Raw genomic sequence first — 18,789 nt, 5'->3', positions numbered from 1 at the left:
GTGTACCCGGAGGAAACACATACAGTCACAGGGAGAATGTGCAAACTCCTTACAGGCAGTCGGGAACTGAACCTGGGTTGCTGGCATTGTAATAGTGTTACAATAACTGCTATGCTACAATGCTGCTTGAATTTAACGCTGCAAAATTCGCTATTAGCAAATGATGGCAATTGTAAGATCAAAGCAACCCATGAATGAAGTTTTGTATCATTGCATGTGGTAAGATCACTCACCTCCCAAGTTGGATATATTCCTTTGTGGTGACTAGGTCAAAATCCTAGAACTCTATCCCAGTGGGAGCTCGGTCACCAGATACACTGCAGTAGTTCCAAAAAAGTGCTTACCAGCATCTGGGCAATTAGGAACATGCTTGTCAGCATCTCGTGGATCAATTATTTATGAATGGCATTGAGAAGAGTTAATTTGTTTTGTTTTAATCTTCCATTGTAAGGTTGATGAAAGAAATCATTCAAACCAACTGCATTTCAATGTTTTCTCACCTTGTTGAATTTTTCAAAACAATTAAATTTATTTCTGAACTTCTGTTTTGAGGCTCACAGTAGTAATTTTGTCAGTTTATAATTTTCCTTGTAACTAAGAGAGGGGCAAAAGTCTGCTTCCTTTTTTCAAACAGATCAGCCTTGGTTTGCTGATGTCGGTGTATGTCATCAAATTCTGTGGAAGTAAGGTGCTTGTCAAGACGATGTGTATTGCCTAAGCATTTGCCCCTCTCATGCCTGGCATTTTTTATGCTAAATACTCTTTGTTCTTTGTCTAATCTCAGCAATATGGTAAGCAGTTTGGTATTCATTATTTATTAATTTATTTTTTGTTTTAATTGTAATTCTATTTTGCAGTGGTATACAGTTTACTTTTGGTTCTCTTATTACTTGGTGGGTTCCACAGAGGAAAGTTAAATTATCTTTGCCTTGGTATCCTTGCAATAAGCTGCACTTTAACCTTTATTACTGTAGCCTGAATGAATTGTGGTTTTGTAAAGGCAAAAGACTGAACAGGTGCAGGGCATGAGCTGATGCATTTATTGACCATTGATCTAAATTTTTATTTATTTAACAATTGTTCAGTGGCTGACCTTGGATTTCTGCTTGTCAGTATGTTTCTGTGGAAAAAATATTTCTCAATTCCTTTTTGATAACTTGTATTGATATTGTTTCGGTCATAAATTGTGTCTAGCAAGCTAATCACGCAGGTATTTAAAAGCTACATTTCTGTTTGGTAAGTGAAAAGCTACTTTGATTAAAGCAGAAATTGCTGTTAATACTTGGCAGTTAGGCTGCATCTGTGGAGAGAGGGATTGTTCAAGTTCTGTTCTGGATCTCCTTTCATTTGTTTTGGGAATCAAATGTGTTAATGTTGAGTCAAATTTGCACTAACAGATGTGAATGATTAACAGTGCTTGGACCAATGTTTCACGTGTCCTGTTGCTATGGTGCATTGTTCAAGAGAAGTTAAAATAGATATCAGTGCTTTTTCCAGTTGGGGTGAGGGGCTGAAAGGTCTACTTCTCAGAACTACATCAGAACAATAAAATGTTAAAAGCTGAACCTTGAAACCTCCATTTGCTGCAAGCCAAGTTAAATTTCGGCGTGGAGCAGCCTATCGCTCTCAGGCAATGTGTATCATTTCAAGCACACCACTTGAAGCAAGCAAGAACCATTTTAGTTTCTTCTGCTGAATTTTCTTTAATATCCCATGAAGGTCCACTTATTTGAAATTGTTCCACAAGGCTAACGGCTAATTTTGGTCTGTATTTACAAGTGGTTGCCAAGATACACTTGTGCAACAGCAGCTTTAATCTCCAGCCTGAAAATTATGGGGAGAATTCCATTCTAGGGCTTTAAACATAAATATCTGAGCATGACCATGGTTATAGTAATTAAGAGGCTTTATATTTTGGTAAACTATTAAACAAGACCTTGATTTCGCAGATGGCTGAAAAAAATCACTTGGCACCACCTGCACAATAAATTGCATCAATCTGTGAATCTCATCCGACATTCCTGAAGCAGACTACCTGACCATAGGTGCTACATGTGGGAGCTCACTGTGTGGCCATTGACTGCTGTTCTTTCTGACATTAGGATGGCTTAGCATACTTAGTGTCAAGAAGTAATGGACGGCATTATATAAATGCATATCTTTCTGACTGTAGGGTATTCACCTTCTAAAACATGTTTTTCTTTTGCAGTTGAAAATAGTGAGCACTGTGACTTCACAATCCTACGAAACATGCTGATCAGGTAAGATTCAAGTATAATAGTAATCAGTACTTATTGGCACCTGGAAACTGCTGATATGATTTTCTCATGCAAAACTATTACTTAAAAAAGAATCTAATGTAGCACTAAAATTTCCTTGTGCTTTTCTACAAAAAGGTAATTTGTTAAAAGTGTACAAATTTTAGATTTACATTTGGATTTGGATTTTGGATGGCTGTCGTAATAAACAATTCTGTGTAAAGATTTAGAGATTAGTTGTAATCCACTGGTGAAGCAAGTGCTACATTTGACAAGATTTAACTTCACCTGAAGTGCATCTCAGTATTTTTCCATTCTTTAACCTGCATATATGATGACAAAACCATAATCTATGCATCAGTTGTATTTTTGTTGGATCATAAGTGTGTATAATTTGAAAAAGCGATTTCTGTTCATTTGGCTTTCCCTAGAGTTCTAGCACTGAAACACCCAGTTTGTGTCTAAATCCTTCAATCTTGTTTTTTGTTATCTCAATTGCTTTTAAAATTAGGGCAGTTTGTTTTTAGTTTTCCTCACTTGTTGCAAGTGTCTGAAATCTCACCAGATTATGATCAACAGGATTAGGCTAGTCAGTCCTTCAACTTTCCTGCTATTTTATGAGATTGCAGCCAATCCAATCTTGGCCTCATCACCACCGTCCCAGGTACTCCTGGTACCCATTGACTTCCTCAGTTCGCAAAGAGAATTCCAAAGATTTGAGAGCCGATGAGATTCCTCATCTGAAATGGACAATACCTTATCTGAAACTATGCCTTATTCTAGATGCCTCACCAGGAGGAACAACACCCCCCCCCCCCCCACCCAAACAAAAATACTCATTTTTCTCAAATCCAAAAGTTCCAACTAAACCTGTGCATTCTGTTGTTATACATTAACCCCTTCATCATGGGGTGAACCCAATGAAACTTCCTTAGACAGATAAAGGATAGGAAAGACAGGTGGATATGGGCTAAATTGGACAATTTGGGCCAAAAGAACTATGCTTTATAACTCTAAGACCATAAGACATAGGAGCAGAATAAGGCCATTCAGTCCATCGAGTCAGATCCCAGATTCCACTCAACTCCATACACCTGCCTTCTTGCCATATCCTTTGATGATCTGACTGATCAGGAAACTATCAACGTCTGCCTTAAAAAATACCGTGGACTTGGCCTCCACCGCAGTCTGTGGCAGAGCATTCCACGGAATCTCTACTCTGGCTAAAACAATTCCTCCTTACCTCCATTCTGAAAGATTGCCTCTCAATTTTGAGGCTGTGCCCTCAAGTTCTGGACACCCCCACCATAGGAAACATCCTCTCCACATTCACTCTATCTAGTCCTTTCAACATTTGGTAGGTTTCAGTGAGATCCCTGCATTCTTCTAAATTCCAGTGAGTACAGGCCCAAAGCTGCCAAATGCTCCTCATCTGTTAACCCCTTCGTTCCCAGAATCATGCTGACAAACCTTCTCTAGACTCTCCACTGACAAAACATTCTTTCTGAGATATGGAGCCCAACACTGTTGACTATGTTCCACATGCAACCTCACCAATGTCTTACAAAGCCTCAGCATAATGCCCTTGCTTTTATATTCTGTTCCCCTTGAAATTAATGCCTGCAATGCATTTGCCTGCTTCACCACACACAACCTGTAAATCAACTGAGAGTCTTGCCCAAGGACTCCCTAAGTCTCTCTGCACCCCAATGTTTGAACCTTCTCTACATTTAGATAATAGTATTAAACACACATGTTTATTCACCAGACTTCCATTTTACAAAACCCCGTGTTCTGACGTCATATGCACTCTGACCTACGAATACTCACATAATACATTACATCCCCCTTCTTAAGTTTTTTTTTACAATACTGTGAATTACTAAAACAATGCCTCTAGGTATGACTTTCTAACATTACAACAGCCATGACATAAACTAATAAAAATCTTAACTACTTATACTGTTTTCTACATTGTATCTTACAATACTAACAGTATATTTTCTTTTACTAACATAGACTTTTATTTCACACCTTGGAACTTATAGCGTGTGATTTTGTCTCAAACTGTACGAGACTGTAGGTAGATCTAGTCTCTGTATCTAGCTGGAGTTTGACTTGTCTCCCAGACCTTGTGCGATAGAACTGTGACTGTGCTTGTCCTTCAATGTCAGTCTCTCGAGTAACCTCTGTGTCTGCATTTCCACCTCGGTCTGTCTGCGCCGAACTTTCACCGTCATTGCGTTGTGGGGTTTCGTCACACCCCTCACTCTTGGTGTCATTTGTTTCCATGTCTGTATCCGTGGAAATGTCCTGTGTATCTGTACGTGGAAACACCTTCTCACCTGTCTTCAGCAGATGCTTCCTGTTCCTCCTGTAGACTCTTCCATCTGGTGTACGAATTACGAAGGATCTTGGTTGCTGATGCCTGTTCACAACCACAGCTGGCTGCCAAGTGTCTCCTCTCTGTATTCTGACATTTTCACCTATATGCAGATCTGGTAACTGTCTTGTATGTCTGTCATAGTAGCTCTTTTGCTTTATTCGCTTGTACTTTAGCTTGTCATGTACTTGAGCATTACTTTCAGGAGTCAGTAGAGTTGTGGATGTTGGCTGTTTGGACTTCAGACGACGTCGCATCAACAGCTGTGCAGGAGAGAACACCACACCCTCAATCGGTGTGATGTGGTATTCAAGCAGAGCAATGTACGGGTCACTGGTGCTGCTTTGTGCCTTCTTGAGCATGTTCTTCACAGTCTGTACAGTTCTCTCTGCTTGTCCATTAGGCTGAGCGTGCCCAGGACTGGAAGTAACATGTTGAAATTCGCAGCTTTCTGAAAACTCTCTAAACTCACCACTGGCATATTGTGGACCATTGTCACTGATGACAATATCTGGAATACCATGTCTTGCAAATGTCGACTTCATTGCAGTAATGACACCTTGACTGGACGTGTCACGTAACTTGGTGATTTCCGGATATTTTGATTAGTAGTCCATACAAAGCAGATATTCTGCACCATTGTAGCGAAAGAGATCTGTGCCAAGCTTCTCCCATGGTCTTCCTGGTAGTGGATGGGGAAGCAGAGGCTTTCTTGGATTGGTGTTTTTATTTTCATTACGAACAGCACACTGAGACACAATGTCCTCTATCTGAGTTGACATACCTGACCAATAGAGAATGTCCCTTGCTCGCTCTTTACATTTCACTATCCCCAGGTGTGACTCATGAGTTCTGTTAAGCATTTCCTGTCTCATTTGATTTGGTACTATGAGTTTTGCTGCTTTGAACATTAGTCCTGATGCATAGCTAATTTCCTCTTTAAATGTACTTACATATTTTGTTTGGAACATCTTTTCTTTCTGTTGGCTATCCATTCATTGTAATATCTCTTAGCATTTGCATTTCAGGATCTTCTGCAGTCGCTTTCCTGAACATTTCCAACTTCTCCTCAGAAATAGGTAGCTGAAGTGTAATCCAGCTGACCTCCAGCTCTCTTCCTAGCAACTCTTCCTTTTGCTCTTTGAGGTAAGCACGGCTCAAAGCATCAGCGATGTGCAGTTCTTTTCCTGGCTTATAGGTGACTGTGAGAGTGTACCTCTGTAGCCTGAGAAGCATCCTTTGCAGCCTCATAGGAGCTTGGTGGAGTGGCTTTTTGAAGATGCTCTCAAGTGGTTTATGATCACTCTCAACCTGGATTTCTTTGCCATATACATACTGGTGGAACTTATCTCACCCATAAACTATGGCAAGTAATTCCTTCTCGATTTGAGCATATCGGCATTGACAGTCTGTAAGTGCTCATGATCCATACGCCACAGGCCTCCCATGCTGCAGTATAACAGCTCCTATTCCTTCCGAACTGGCATCCATAGACATTGTCACCGGTTTATTGACATCATAGAACTTGAGTGCTGGTGCATTGGTAACCAACTGCTTCAATGTGTGGTAGCAGTACCACAGCCCTGACCTTTTCATTATCTGGTTTTAGCCCATCAGCACTGAGTATGTGACCTATGTATTTGCTGATCCTACATTTACTTTTGTTCAGTTTTAGGTTGTACTCACGTGCTCTCTCCAGAAGCTTCCTTCATCTCTGATCATGCTTTTCAATGGTGTCACCCCATATCAGCAAATCATCAATGAAACTGACCACTCCATCCAGGCCTTCAATCACTTGTGCCACTGACCTCTGGAATACCTCTGATGCAGAAGAAATCCCAAAGGGTAGACGCAGGAAACGATATCTCCTTATGGGCGTGTTGAAAGTGCATAATTTGGAACTTTCCTCATTCAGCTTGATCTGCCAGAAACCTTGATTTGCATCCAATACTGAAAAGTATTTTGCATTAGGCATGCGGGAGACAACCTCTTCAACCGTGAGCAGCGGATAGTGCTCTCTTTTGATGGCTCGGTTGAGATCTTGTGGATCCATGCAAATCCTAATCTTTTGCTCTGTGACCACTGTCACCATACTATTCACCCAGTCGGTCGGTTCTATTTCTCTCGTTATGACTCCCATCTGTTCCATTTTGTGTAGCTCCTCCACTACTCGATCCCTGAGAGCTACTGGAACCTTCCTCGGAGCATGCACGACTGGTGCAACAGTTGGATCAATCTGGATATGGTGTTTCCCTGGTAAACATCCTAGTCCAGAAAACAAGTCAGCAAAGTCTTTGAGAAAGTCATTTTCTTTCTCAACACCATAGATTCGCTTCACCAGACCTAACTCTATGCATGTTGCTCTGCCTAGTATTGTCGAAACATGCTGTTGCACAATCTCACACTCTATCTTGTGTTTCTGTCCTTTATACACACAGGTGAGTGTTTTCTTTCCCAATGATGCTGTCTTGTGGCCAAAATATTCAACAAGCTTGCAGGTGGATTTTCCAAGTTTTCCTCTGATGTCCAGTGAGTTGAATGTTTCTGCTGACATTACATTGCACTTCGCCCCAGTGTCAAGCTTAAGTGTCACATTCCTCCTGTTTATCATCAGATCTTGAGTCCATTCATCCTCAACATCCATCTCTGCATTATCAATATTCTTGATGCATTCCTCCTGTTCCACTTCAATTGTGCGAATGAACATGTCACGGTTGCACTCACTCTGTTCCACAGCATGCATTTTCCTTGCTCCTGCGATTTGCACATCTTTGCAAAGTGATTTCTCTTTTTGCATAATTTGCACGTCTTACCAAAGGCTGGACATTTTCTGTATCCATGTTTATAACCACATCTGTTGCAGTTAACTTCCTTTTGATTATCCTGTGGAGCTGGCTTTGTCCTACTCTTGTCAGTTTTTACAGCTTTTATTTTGTATACTTCAGTCTCTTCATTCAGCATTTTAACCTGACTCGACGTGTGTGATCTCACTAGCACGGCACATATCAATCGCTTTTTCCAATGTAAGCTCCGCCTCTCTCAACAGCTTGCCTCTCACATGATCATCTCGTATGCCGCATACAATCCTGTTGCGTATTAAAGAATCATGCAGTTGTCCGAACTCAGTTTTTTGCCTTGTTCTTCAAATCTGTCAGGTAGGCATCTCTGTCGGTCCTTGAGCCCTCGTAAAAAAAAAATGTGTTGAATGTATGGTAGGTTTTTTTTTATATATTGTTTTTTTTATGCATTTTCTACATCACTACAGATAAAAAAACCCAAACCAAAATGAAGAAAATTAATACAGTGCAAAAATAAACATGCAATAATAATATAATACAAAAAAGATAATTGAGAAAGCACCCAAATTGAAGTCATGTAAAGTTAGTATCCTCCCCAAGCCCCACAACAAAAAAAAACTCCAGACCAACCACAACACAATATAGAGAATATAAATCAGGACATTCAAACTCCCAAAACTGTAAATACACTTGAAAACAGAAGATAATAATGCCTACTACCAAAAAAAAAAGCTGAAAGCAAGGGACCGAAGAAAAAAGCCTTAATTAAGAGGAAGGTTATGAAAGTACTCAATAAAAGGTCCCCAGACCTTATGGAACTTTATATCCGAATTAAGAACTGAATAATGAATTTTTTCAAGGTCTAAGCAGGACATAATATCACTAAGCCATTGAGCATGTGTGGGCGGGGCAACATCTCTCCATCTAAGGAGGATTAAATGTCTTGCCAGGAGAGAAGCAAAAGATAATATTCGACACTTAGTCGAACTCAAACGTGTATCTGCCTCACCCAAAAAAAACCAAACAAAGCAATTAAAGGGTTAAGGTTTTTTCAGGGTTCGCAGTCGTCTTGAAACTTTTTCTTCAACACTTTAATTTTATCTCGCTCACCCTCTTGGAAGACAAACGTGTTGCAAACCTTTATTGCCTCTGCTCCAGCCACATGCAGAAACGTAGCACTTTGCACTTTCTCCGTCTTGTCATCGACACCACTAGCGGTGCAAAACAGCTCAAACTGCTGGAGCTATACCTTCCAATTCTCAGCAATATTACCTCGTAGACTTAAACTCGATGGTGGCTGTAACTGTGACATCTTTTTACGTGTAGCTCATTTTTACTTTAGCTTTTTATTTTAGTTCAAGTACATGACAAGCTAAAGTACAAACAAATAAAGCAAAAGAGCTACTATGTCAGACATACAAGACAGTTACCAGATCTGCATATAGGTGAAAATGTCAGAATACAGACAGGAGACACTTGGCAGCCAGCTGTGGTTGTGAACAGGCATCAGCAGCCAAGATCCTTCATAGTTTGTACGCCGGATGGAAGAGTCTACAGGAGGAACAGGAAGCATCTGCTGAAGACAGGTGAGAGGGTGTTTCCATGTCTGTATCCATGGAAATGTCCTGTGTATCTGTACGTGGAAACACCTTCTCACCTGTCTTCAGCAGTTGCTTCCTGTTCCTCCTGTAGACTCTTCCATCCGGCGTGTGAACTATGAAGGATCTTGGTTGCTGATGCCTGTTCACAACCACAGCTGGCTGCCAAGTGTCTCCTCTCTGTATTCTGACATTTTCACCGGCTTAAAGTAAAAAGAGCATACATTACACTAGTCACTGGCAGCCAAACAGGAAAGGTCCGCTTTATTCCCACCCTTTGACCTGTCTGTCAGCCATTCCTCTATCCATGATTGTATCTTTCCTGTAATGCTGTAGGATTTTGCTTGTTAAGCAACCTCTTGTGTGGCACCTTATCAAATGCCTTCTGAAAATCCAAGTAAATGACATCCACCGCCTCTCTTTTGTCCACCCTGCTTGTTATTTCCTTAAAGAGCTCTAACAGACTTGTCAGGCAAAATTTCCCTTTAAAGAAACCATGCTGACTTTGACTTATTTTATCATTGGCCTCCAAATACCTCGAAACCTCACCCTTAATAATAGACTGCAGCACTTTCCCAAACACTGAGGTAAGGCTAACTGGTGTATAATTTCTTTTCTTTTGCCTTCCTCACTTCTTTAAGAGTGGGATGACATTTCCAACCTTCCAGTCCTCCAGGACCATGCCAGAATCAGGTGATTCTTGAAAGATTATGACCAATGCATCTGTTAACTCTTCAGCAACCTTTCTCAGGACCCTGAGATGTAGTCTATCTGGTCCAGGTGACTTATCCACCTTTGAGTTTGCCAAGCACCTTTTCCTTTGTAATATTCCCTGACACTCACAGACCTCTGGCATATGGCTAGTGTCTTCCACAGTGAAGACTGATGCAAAGTATCATTTAGTTCATTTGCCATTTTTTTGTCCCCCCCATTACTACCTCACCAGCATAATTTTCCAGTTGGCTCAACACTCACCTCCCTTTTACTTTTTGTATAACTGAAAAAACTTTTAGTATCCTGCTTTATATTATTCGATCGTTTGCCCTCATATTTCATCTTTTCCCTTACGGCGTTTTTAGTTGTCATTTGGGTGGATTTTAAAAGCTTCCCAATCATCCAACTTCCCACTCATTTTTGCTACCTTATGTCTTTTCATTGGTTTTTATGTAGTCCATAACTTCCCTTGTCAGCCATGGTTGCCTACCTCTGCCACTTGAGAACAACTTCTGTGGGATCTATCTTTCCTGTGCCTGGTGAGCATTCCCAGAGACTTCAGCCATCCCTGCTCTGTAGTCATCCCCACCAGTATCCTCCTCCAATCCATTTGGGCAAGTTCCTCTCTTGTGCCTCTGAAATTCCCTTTATTTCATTATGATACTAATGTGTGTAACTTATGCTTCTCCCTTTCAAACTGCGATATGAATTCATTCATATTATGATCACTGACTCCTAAGGGTTCCTTTACATTAAACTCCCTAATAAGATCTGGGTTATTACACACACCCTATCTAAGATAGCCTTTCATCAGGTATGCTTGAGCACAAGCTGGTCTAAAAAGCCATCTCGCAGGTATTCAAAAAATTCCGTCTTGTGATCTGACACTAACTTGAAGTATCTCATTACAATTGTAGCATTACCCTTAATGCATGGATTTCCCGGCTTCCTTTGCAATCTCAACACCAAATCTTGGCTACTATTTGGAGGCCTATATGTAATTCCCATAATGGCTTTTTTACCCTTGCAGTTTCTTAACTCCATGCGCAAAGATTCAACGTTCCCTGACTCAGAAGTTTGAGGATGGTTGTTTCCCAATCAAGTAGACCGCTTTGTTGTTAATGGTGCCTATTTCATGAGAGTTAACATGACATTCCCCAAGTTAAGTGGTACAGAGCATTCCATAGTTTTGGATGGTAAAAAGCCTTGTATATTGTTGAGAGGTGAGCTATTAACCATGGGCTATCTAGTCTTAATATTTACACTGATGATTTAGTCAAGTCTCTGATCTTCGGTGACCCCGAAGATGTTGAATCTGGGTGTTCAGCAATGCTAATGCTGTTAAATGTCAAGAGTTATTGATTATGCTTATTTGAAATTTGCAATTGCCAGCACTTCTGTGGAATTGGTGTTACTTGCACTTACCTCAGCATGTGTCTGAATGTTGTCGAAGTCCTGTTGCTTGTAGACATGGCATGCATTTTGGTATTTTTTCGTAAATTAGTTTATTATTGTATCATGTACCAAGATACAGTGAAAATCTTTGCATGTCATCCATGCAGATAATTTCTTTACAGCAGTATATCGAGATAGTAAAGACGAAAAGCAACAGCTGAATGCAAAATAAAATACTGCAGTTACAAGAAAGTGTGGTGCAGATAGACATCAAGGAACAATACTGTAATGAGGTAGATTGTGAGGTCCAGGGTCCTTTTTTATTAAACTTGGGGGACTTTTCAATAGTCATACGACAACGTGATAGAAGTCCTTCAGCCTGGTGGTATGTGCTGTATTAGGGTTTTGTATCTTCTGCCTAATTGGAAGGGGTCATTGATTATGTTGGCTGCTCTAATGAAGCAGTGAGAAGTGTAGATAGTCCATGCATGGGAGGCTGATTTCCATGATGTGCTGAGCTGTGACAACAATTCTCTGCAGCTTCTTGCAGTCTTGGGCAGAGTAGTTACCATGGTAATGATGATGCTGTTGAATTGTGAATATATTTGAACATTGTGTAATCATCAGTGATTCCCCCACTTCTGACCTTATGGAAAAGGAGGGTAATTGGTGAAGATGGTTGGATTGGGACACTGCCATGAAAAAGTGTTGCAGAATGCATATTTAGTCCCCCTCAGGCATAGTCAGCATCCTTTGTATGAACTGGGAATCCATTCATTGGCATGCCATCCCTTTGCATCAGTTTTACTTCAGTTTTACCTGGTGTTCCTTGATGTCAAGAGTCAACATTCTCATCTCACTTATGTAATTCGGCTCTTTAGTCCCATTTTAGGCCAAGACTAGTTTTTTTTCTCTCTGAAATGAATTAACAATCTTTGCCACAGACATTCACTGACATTCCATTTCCACCCTCAAAAGTCCAGGTGAATATAAAATTACTTAATGCCCAACATTGACTCCTTAAACTCTTCTTCACAAGCATGTTAATTTGGCCACAAATGTTCAAGATCACAAGATCTTGCCTCTTGGCATTGATATGTTTATGTGCTGATGATTTATAGTGCTGTCCAGCATTTTACCTACAGTAAGTGTTGGGATTAGCAATCCATAATTTTTTTTAGATACTTTTACAGGTAGGCCTTGCAATTGTACTTATACCAGCATATATCCTGTTTCAGGAACAGGGTCTGTTTGGGCAGATCATATAGTCCTGCCCTCTTCAATGAAGGGTGGCTGATTTATTTATAAGCAGTGCAGTTACCCTTAATGATTCTTCCTTGTTTCCTAAAACATGAGTCCCTCCTGCTGAGCGTGCACAGTGTTCATTTGTGTGTGTATGCTTGTTTACCAAAAAGTGCTTTCACAAAGCTACCATTTGCATTTTATCCAGCAGTGCCCTCTGGCTCATTTTGGTTATTTCATATCTTAATGCATTGCGACCTCCAGCTGTTGAGCAGGTGCTTCTTTGTGGAAATTAAAGGTTTCTATATCCTTTTAAAATATGTCACCATATGATGAAAGGAGATTGGTGCATTGTGGAGGTTTGTCATTTAAAAACTAGTAATTCTAATGACACTTCATTGTAATTTAAGCTTTATTAAGTTCCAGTTCAAGATGACAGTTAAATCAGGACCTTGATTTTCATTCTTCTCTAATGCAACATGGTCAAGGTATTGAGCCATTAGAATTTATATAGAGTTTTCAACTAGAACTAGCCTGCAGGGCCATGACAATCAATTTAAGCAGCTTTTATGAGTCATCACTAGTGATCGATGTAACCTTGAGCTTATTTGATATGAAACTTAAACATAATACAGTTCTGTGCCAGTGGAGTCTTCAGAGACCACTACCAAAAATATAGGCTGGCAACCATGCATGTCATGCGCCGTTACGATCATACTTCTTTGGCACTTGAGGGTGATTTAATAGTATATTAATTTGGAAGGGCAGAATGCTTCTTTTGGCTTTATGGCATAATGTGGCCTAAGAGGAAGAGAATGATTGACAACATAAGAATTATTTTGATTAATTCAAAGAACTGTCCCTTTCTGCTCTACATGTGACTTCAGTTCCATGTTAAGTAGTTGACATTCTGCTTGGACAAGAATTATGTTTGAGTTGGAAATTCTGCCCCACGAAAACAGTATAGTCTGTCTGCCATTATTATGATTTGTGCTGCAAAGCTGTGTAACAAACATGTTTCCAAATCCATGTAAGGACTTCTGATGTCTCATTGAGATCATTCCAGTATTTCTTTCACAGCTATGCCGTTATTAAAATGCAAATACAAAGCAACTCACCTATAATCATAAAAAATGACTTTTTCACTCTAACTCAGTTTTAATTGGTAAGCTTTGCAGTAACCAAAAATATGCCTTTCCCAACGATGGGTCTTTCTCAGTCTGTATTGGAGGCTGAGAGGTAAATCTGTAACGGTCATAGTTTTGTAAGCCTTCTAAACAAACTGAGAGAATGAGCATAATAACATGAGCACTGTGGAATATGTTCTCCTGTTTATGGGGAAGTGGATCTAATCCTGAGTTGTAATGCAGATATTGAAAGCTCCTTCAAGTAATATTGTTGAAAGCACCATCATATCAACAAAAAGGCAGGTTGAATTCTAGATTGTGATCTGAAATAATAGTAATTCTGTAGTCGAATGTAATCAAGATTTGTCCTAAATTGTCTATCTCCAAATACCTTTATTCAGTACTCTGATTCAGTTGTCCTTTGTGATTGTTTTCTGGTGCTGTCTGTTACAACAGTGGAAACATTTTGACAGTTATCAAACTGTATCTAATTTCCTCTGCTTATTTGCATTCTCATCAATAATTTTTTTTGTTTCAGAATTTCAAAAGCAGTCACGTATGTCACGTATGTTGATACTTAAGAAGTTTGAGTTAAAAAAGATTAACGTTTCTAGTTCATTCTTGGTCTATATTTGTAAAGTAATTTTTTGCACAAAGGCATTCTGATGTTTTGCATCTACGCCACGTAGCGGTTAATACAAGGCATGAGCTGCAAGCTCGGGGTTCCATCTGTAAAGAGTTTGTATGTTCTCCCCATGAATGTGTGGACTTCCTCTGAGTTTTCCCCTATATTCCAGTGGCAAATGGTTGGGGTTAGTGCATTGAGGGCATGCAGTGTTGGCAAGATGACACCTCCAGGCTGCTGAGCACAATCCTCTCTGACTTAATTTAACTCAAATGACGCATTTCACTGTATTTCATTGTATATGTGACAAAGCTAATCGCTTGGTTCTTTAAATAAAAGCTCCATTGGTATTATTTATCTTAGTAATAACTCATTCTCCATTTAAAAGCAATATATCTACAATTTATGAACTGCAGGGATGCCATACTATATTAGCACTAGGGCACCACTACAACCCACACATCCAATCTAATCTCATTGATTGGAACACTTGACTCCAAATAGCTTTTGTAGAAGGCATTACCCCAGAGGTTCACATACTTGTTTTGAACCTAGACCATGATTGTTTAAATGGTGTACTTAGTATTGACAAGAAGAAGTGCAATTGTTTGTGTGTTATGAGGTTAGTTAGATGGTGTTTGTCTATTACTGTGACGGATGAAGAACAGACCACATTTTGAATAATTAATGCAAAATACAGTTCACAAACTTTTTCTTGCAAATGTATATATTGAGAATGATGAGCAATTTGAATGTTTGCTGTTGCACACACACGTCAGATGGCCCTGAAATGGAAAATGCCTGAGGTGCTTTTTGAAACTGTGATAAAATTCTTTAAAGGCTCAGACGCTTCTTTCATTGTTCAACTCATGAAAATTACGCATGATATTGCTTATTTGTTAGAATTATTTGCAAAGTTTAATGAAATCGATTTTTAATTGCAAGAAAGTTATGTGAATCTTACCAAACTCAAATTAGTCATCTCCACATTTCTGTCCAAGTTAACCCTGTTTAAGTGCAACATTTTCTGTCATGACATTTCCAATTTCTGAGCCTCTGAGTTGGAAGAGAAAGAAAGAATACCAGATACTGATAACGTGCCCACCTGGATGAACTGCGAAGAGCTGATATCACTGTAAAATGACTTGGAGATGAAGCCAAAGTTGAAAGATCATATCAAGACTTTTGGTTGCAGAAAGAAATCTCTGACCGCTGTCCTGTGCTGTGGCAAAAGGTCAAGATGTTTTTTATTGCCTTACCAACATTATAATTAGTGGAGCATGATTTCAGTGCAGTCGCCCAACTTCTTTCAAAGCAACAAAACAATTTGCAAATTATTGAATGTTCTGATCTGAGACTCCTAAGGGTTTGCTGGGGATGAGGTTTAGGAGCCAAGGGGGTGAAAACCCGAAAAAGTTTGGGAACCAGAAGTCTAACCAGATACAGTACTGCTCTCCCATTATGTAGGAGAATTAGAGCTGTTGCAAGTGGCCATAAACGAATAATTACTAAATGAAATGCTTAAGCAGTTGTTCAACAATGTTATCTCCCAAATCCAGCTATTTCCTAGATCCTCAACACACTGGAACTCAGTGCATAATAATTTATTGTACCATGAGTTGGTAATGGCTTCAAACTTTGGTACAGAATATTTTAAGTAAGTTGGACATGACCTTTAATTTATTTCACAATTGCAGTCAGTCTTTTTAATAAATAGTGGTGCTTCTCAGAGGATAATATGAGGTAGAAATTTGAAAACTTCCATGTTTACCAGTATTTCAGAATTTGAGTGAGGTTGCATTGAGTAGAATGGGGTTTTAAACACAGTCACAAAGGACGCTTTCACCCTTTCCACATTAGAGATTTTGTAATTTTAATAGTTTCTTACAAAGAAGGAAATGAACAGCAGACAACAAAGAAAAGCTTTTTTTTGGTTTTGTTTATATTTTGGAAAGTTAAATGATACCTTTGCTCATCAAGCGCGATGTCTGTTCCAAGCGATGCCCTTTACTTTTGGGTGGATATAATTGAGCAATTGGGTGGATAGCTCTGAGGATGAGTTTGAACAGTGATGCAATTTATTTTGGCAGAGTAGTATAAACGGGGAATTAGAACAAATACTCTTCTGTTATAAAACTGGCCCAGCTAAAAAACTTGGCTCTGACCAAGCTTCTGTACTTGGGTCTTCCTTTTTGTTGCAAGTTTGAGGCCTTTAATGATCAAAATGCAATTTACATTCTGCTCCATGTTTTAAAGAATAGAGAATGAAGAGTTATGGATGAACAGTGAATATTGCAATTGAACACAAATGTGCTCACAGGCGCATGCACCCTAAGAATTTGTAGGGTGACTTGCATCCAGCTGGTATATATAAATGCTGCTAAGGCTGCTGTGACAAACAGGAGTTTCTTGCCAGCCCTAAACGGAGTTTAGTAAGTATTGAAGTACCTTGGAATTTGACTCAGCTTTCCAGTTGTCCATAAATATTTTCTTCATAAATGGATGTTGGAATGAAATATTCATTTGGTGAGCACTTTGAATGAGGACAGCATACGTTAAAGTAGAATTTTAATTTTATTGTGACCTTGAATGCTTTATATATCCAAGGTGAAAATTTGAAGTCATGATTTGAAAGTAGCGAGTGAGAGAGCAAAATCTTGCAGGGTGGGAACCATTTGAAAACTGCAGATGTCATCGTGAGTGAGTTATTGTTTGAAGTAACGAGTGAGAGAGCAACATCTTGCAGAGTCATTTGAAAACTGAAGTCTCTTTGGGAGTGAGTCAAAGTTTCAAAGTACATTTATTATCAAAGGATATATAGTATACAACCCTGAGATTCATCCTCCCACAAGCAGCCACGAAACACAGAAATACCATGGAACCCATTCAAAGAAAACATTAGATACCCAGTGCACAAAAAATGAACAAATAGTGCATATGGCAAAAAGTGACTTTAATACAGAATATTAAACATCAAATCACGGAGTCCTCAAAATGGTCTAGGAGTGTTCAGTTTAGTGCTGTGTCATTCACTTACTGCAGGCCACAGAGCCAGTCTGCACCAAGGCACCCTAATCAACTCTCACAAAAATAGTGAAAATGAGTAACCAGAAACACATGTAATCAGGATCTACAGAGTCCCTCAAAATGAATTGACAGCCACGAGTTGTCCTGTTCAAACCTCACAGCATGACAAAGGATCCTGCACCTTCTCCAGTGAAGGTGAGCAGGCGAGGGAGACTGGTCAAATGCAGACAGACAGCGTTGAACACCTATTTGCCTCCCACTACCATCCATGTCAACTTACCATCATAATCTTGTTTGATGCTTTAATTGGTGAGGAGTAATGGACCTGATCATGGGTTCACATTCCACCTTCAGGCCGCACGCCTCACTCTCCTTCAGAGACAACAAAAGTGCCCCAAAACACAAAATCAGTAAATTACAGGCCCCAGGTGCATGCAGTTTAAAAGTAGCTTATTTTAATTAAGTACTAGTAGTTTCGGGAGCTGTATGTAGGACGTCGCTGTTGGTTGCAGCCGCCATCTTGTTTAAAGTAGCAAGTCCGAAAGCAACATCTTGTAGGGTGGGGGCCACTTGAAAACTGTAAGTCTCATTGGAATTGAATCCTTGTTTGAAGTAGTGAGTGAGAGAGTGACATCTTTGACAGTGAGAGCTATTTGATAATTGCAAGTCTTGTCAGGAGTGAGTTTTATTTGAGCCAATAAAAAGAAAGAAGGTAAAACCGGATCAGCTATTGTTGGAGTGGAGCAGTATTACAGTGGTCAGGCTTTGGCTTGGCAAGCTGGGCATGCACAGATGCAGGCTCCAAGTAAGTTTTTTTTTCTAGTGCTCTGAGAATGCGTCTAGACTTAGTGATATGTTCCTTGTGTGAGATGTGGGGACTTTGGGAAACTTCTAGTCTCCCTGATAACCACACCTGCACGAAGTGCACCGAGCTGCAAATCGATAACCTTTGTCTCAAATGGGAGAATGAGGAGGTAATAGATACGAAGGAACTACTGGGAAGTCGCCATCTCTGAGTTACAGGAGGCAGGTGCCTGTTGTGAGAGAGAAAGAGAAAAAGAAAGGGTATAGGCAGCCAGTGCAGAGTACCCCTGTGGCTCTTCCCTTCATTAATAAGTATATTGCTGGATACTGCTGTTTGGTTGTGAGGGGCTCCTAGCAGGTGAAGCCACAGCAACCAGCTTTCTGGCACAGAGTTTCCCTCTTGGCTCAGAAGGGAAGTGGGGAAGAAGAGGAGTGCAGAAGTGATACACGATTCCATGGATTCAGTAGTTAGGGGAGCAGACAGGAGATTCTGTGGATATGAAAGAGACACCCAGATGGTATATTGCCTCCCAGGTGCCAGGGTCAGGGATGTCTTATGTTGGGTCCACAGCATCCTTGGGGTGGGGGTAGGGGAGCAGCTATAAATCATGCTACGTGTTGATACCAATGACATGGGTAGGAAATGGAGAAAAGTTTTGAATAGAGAATAATAGGCAGAAAGTTGAAAAGCAGCACCTCCAGGGCAGTAAACATTGGATTGCTCCCTGTACAACGTGTTAATGAGGGTAAGGATAAGACGATTTGGCAGACGAATAAATGGCTGAGGAGTTGATGCAGGGTTTCAGATTTCTGGATCA

The 18,789-nt window shown here is 40.0% G+C and overlaps 1 protein-coding gene across 1 annotated transcript in view; it reads left to right on the top strand.

The window, feature by feature from the left end:
• LOC132396067 (septin-7) overlaps nt 1-18,789 on the top strand; it is a 122,439-nt gene that overhangs the window by 86,604 nt on the left and 17,046 nt on the right. Inside the window, exon 8 of the mRNA XM_059973433.1 lies at nt 2,210-2,261. Coding sequence (XP_059829416.1) covers nt 2,210-2,261 — 52 coding nt within the window. The remainder of the gene's footprint in view (nt 1-2,209; nt 2,262-18,789) is intronic.

Source organism: Hypanus sabinus, chromosome 1 (assembly GCF_030144855.1).
Source record: "Hypanus sabinus isolate sHypSab1 chromosome 1, sHypSab1.hap1, whole genome shotgun sequence".
Taxonomy (NCBI): domain Eukaryota; kingdom Metazoa; phylum Chordata; class Chondrichthyes; order Myliobatiformes; family Dasyatidae; genus Hypanus; species Hypanus sabinus.
Note: the sequence above shows the minus strand (reverse complement) of the source record. Positions and strands in the feature narration are given on the sequence as shown.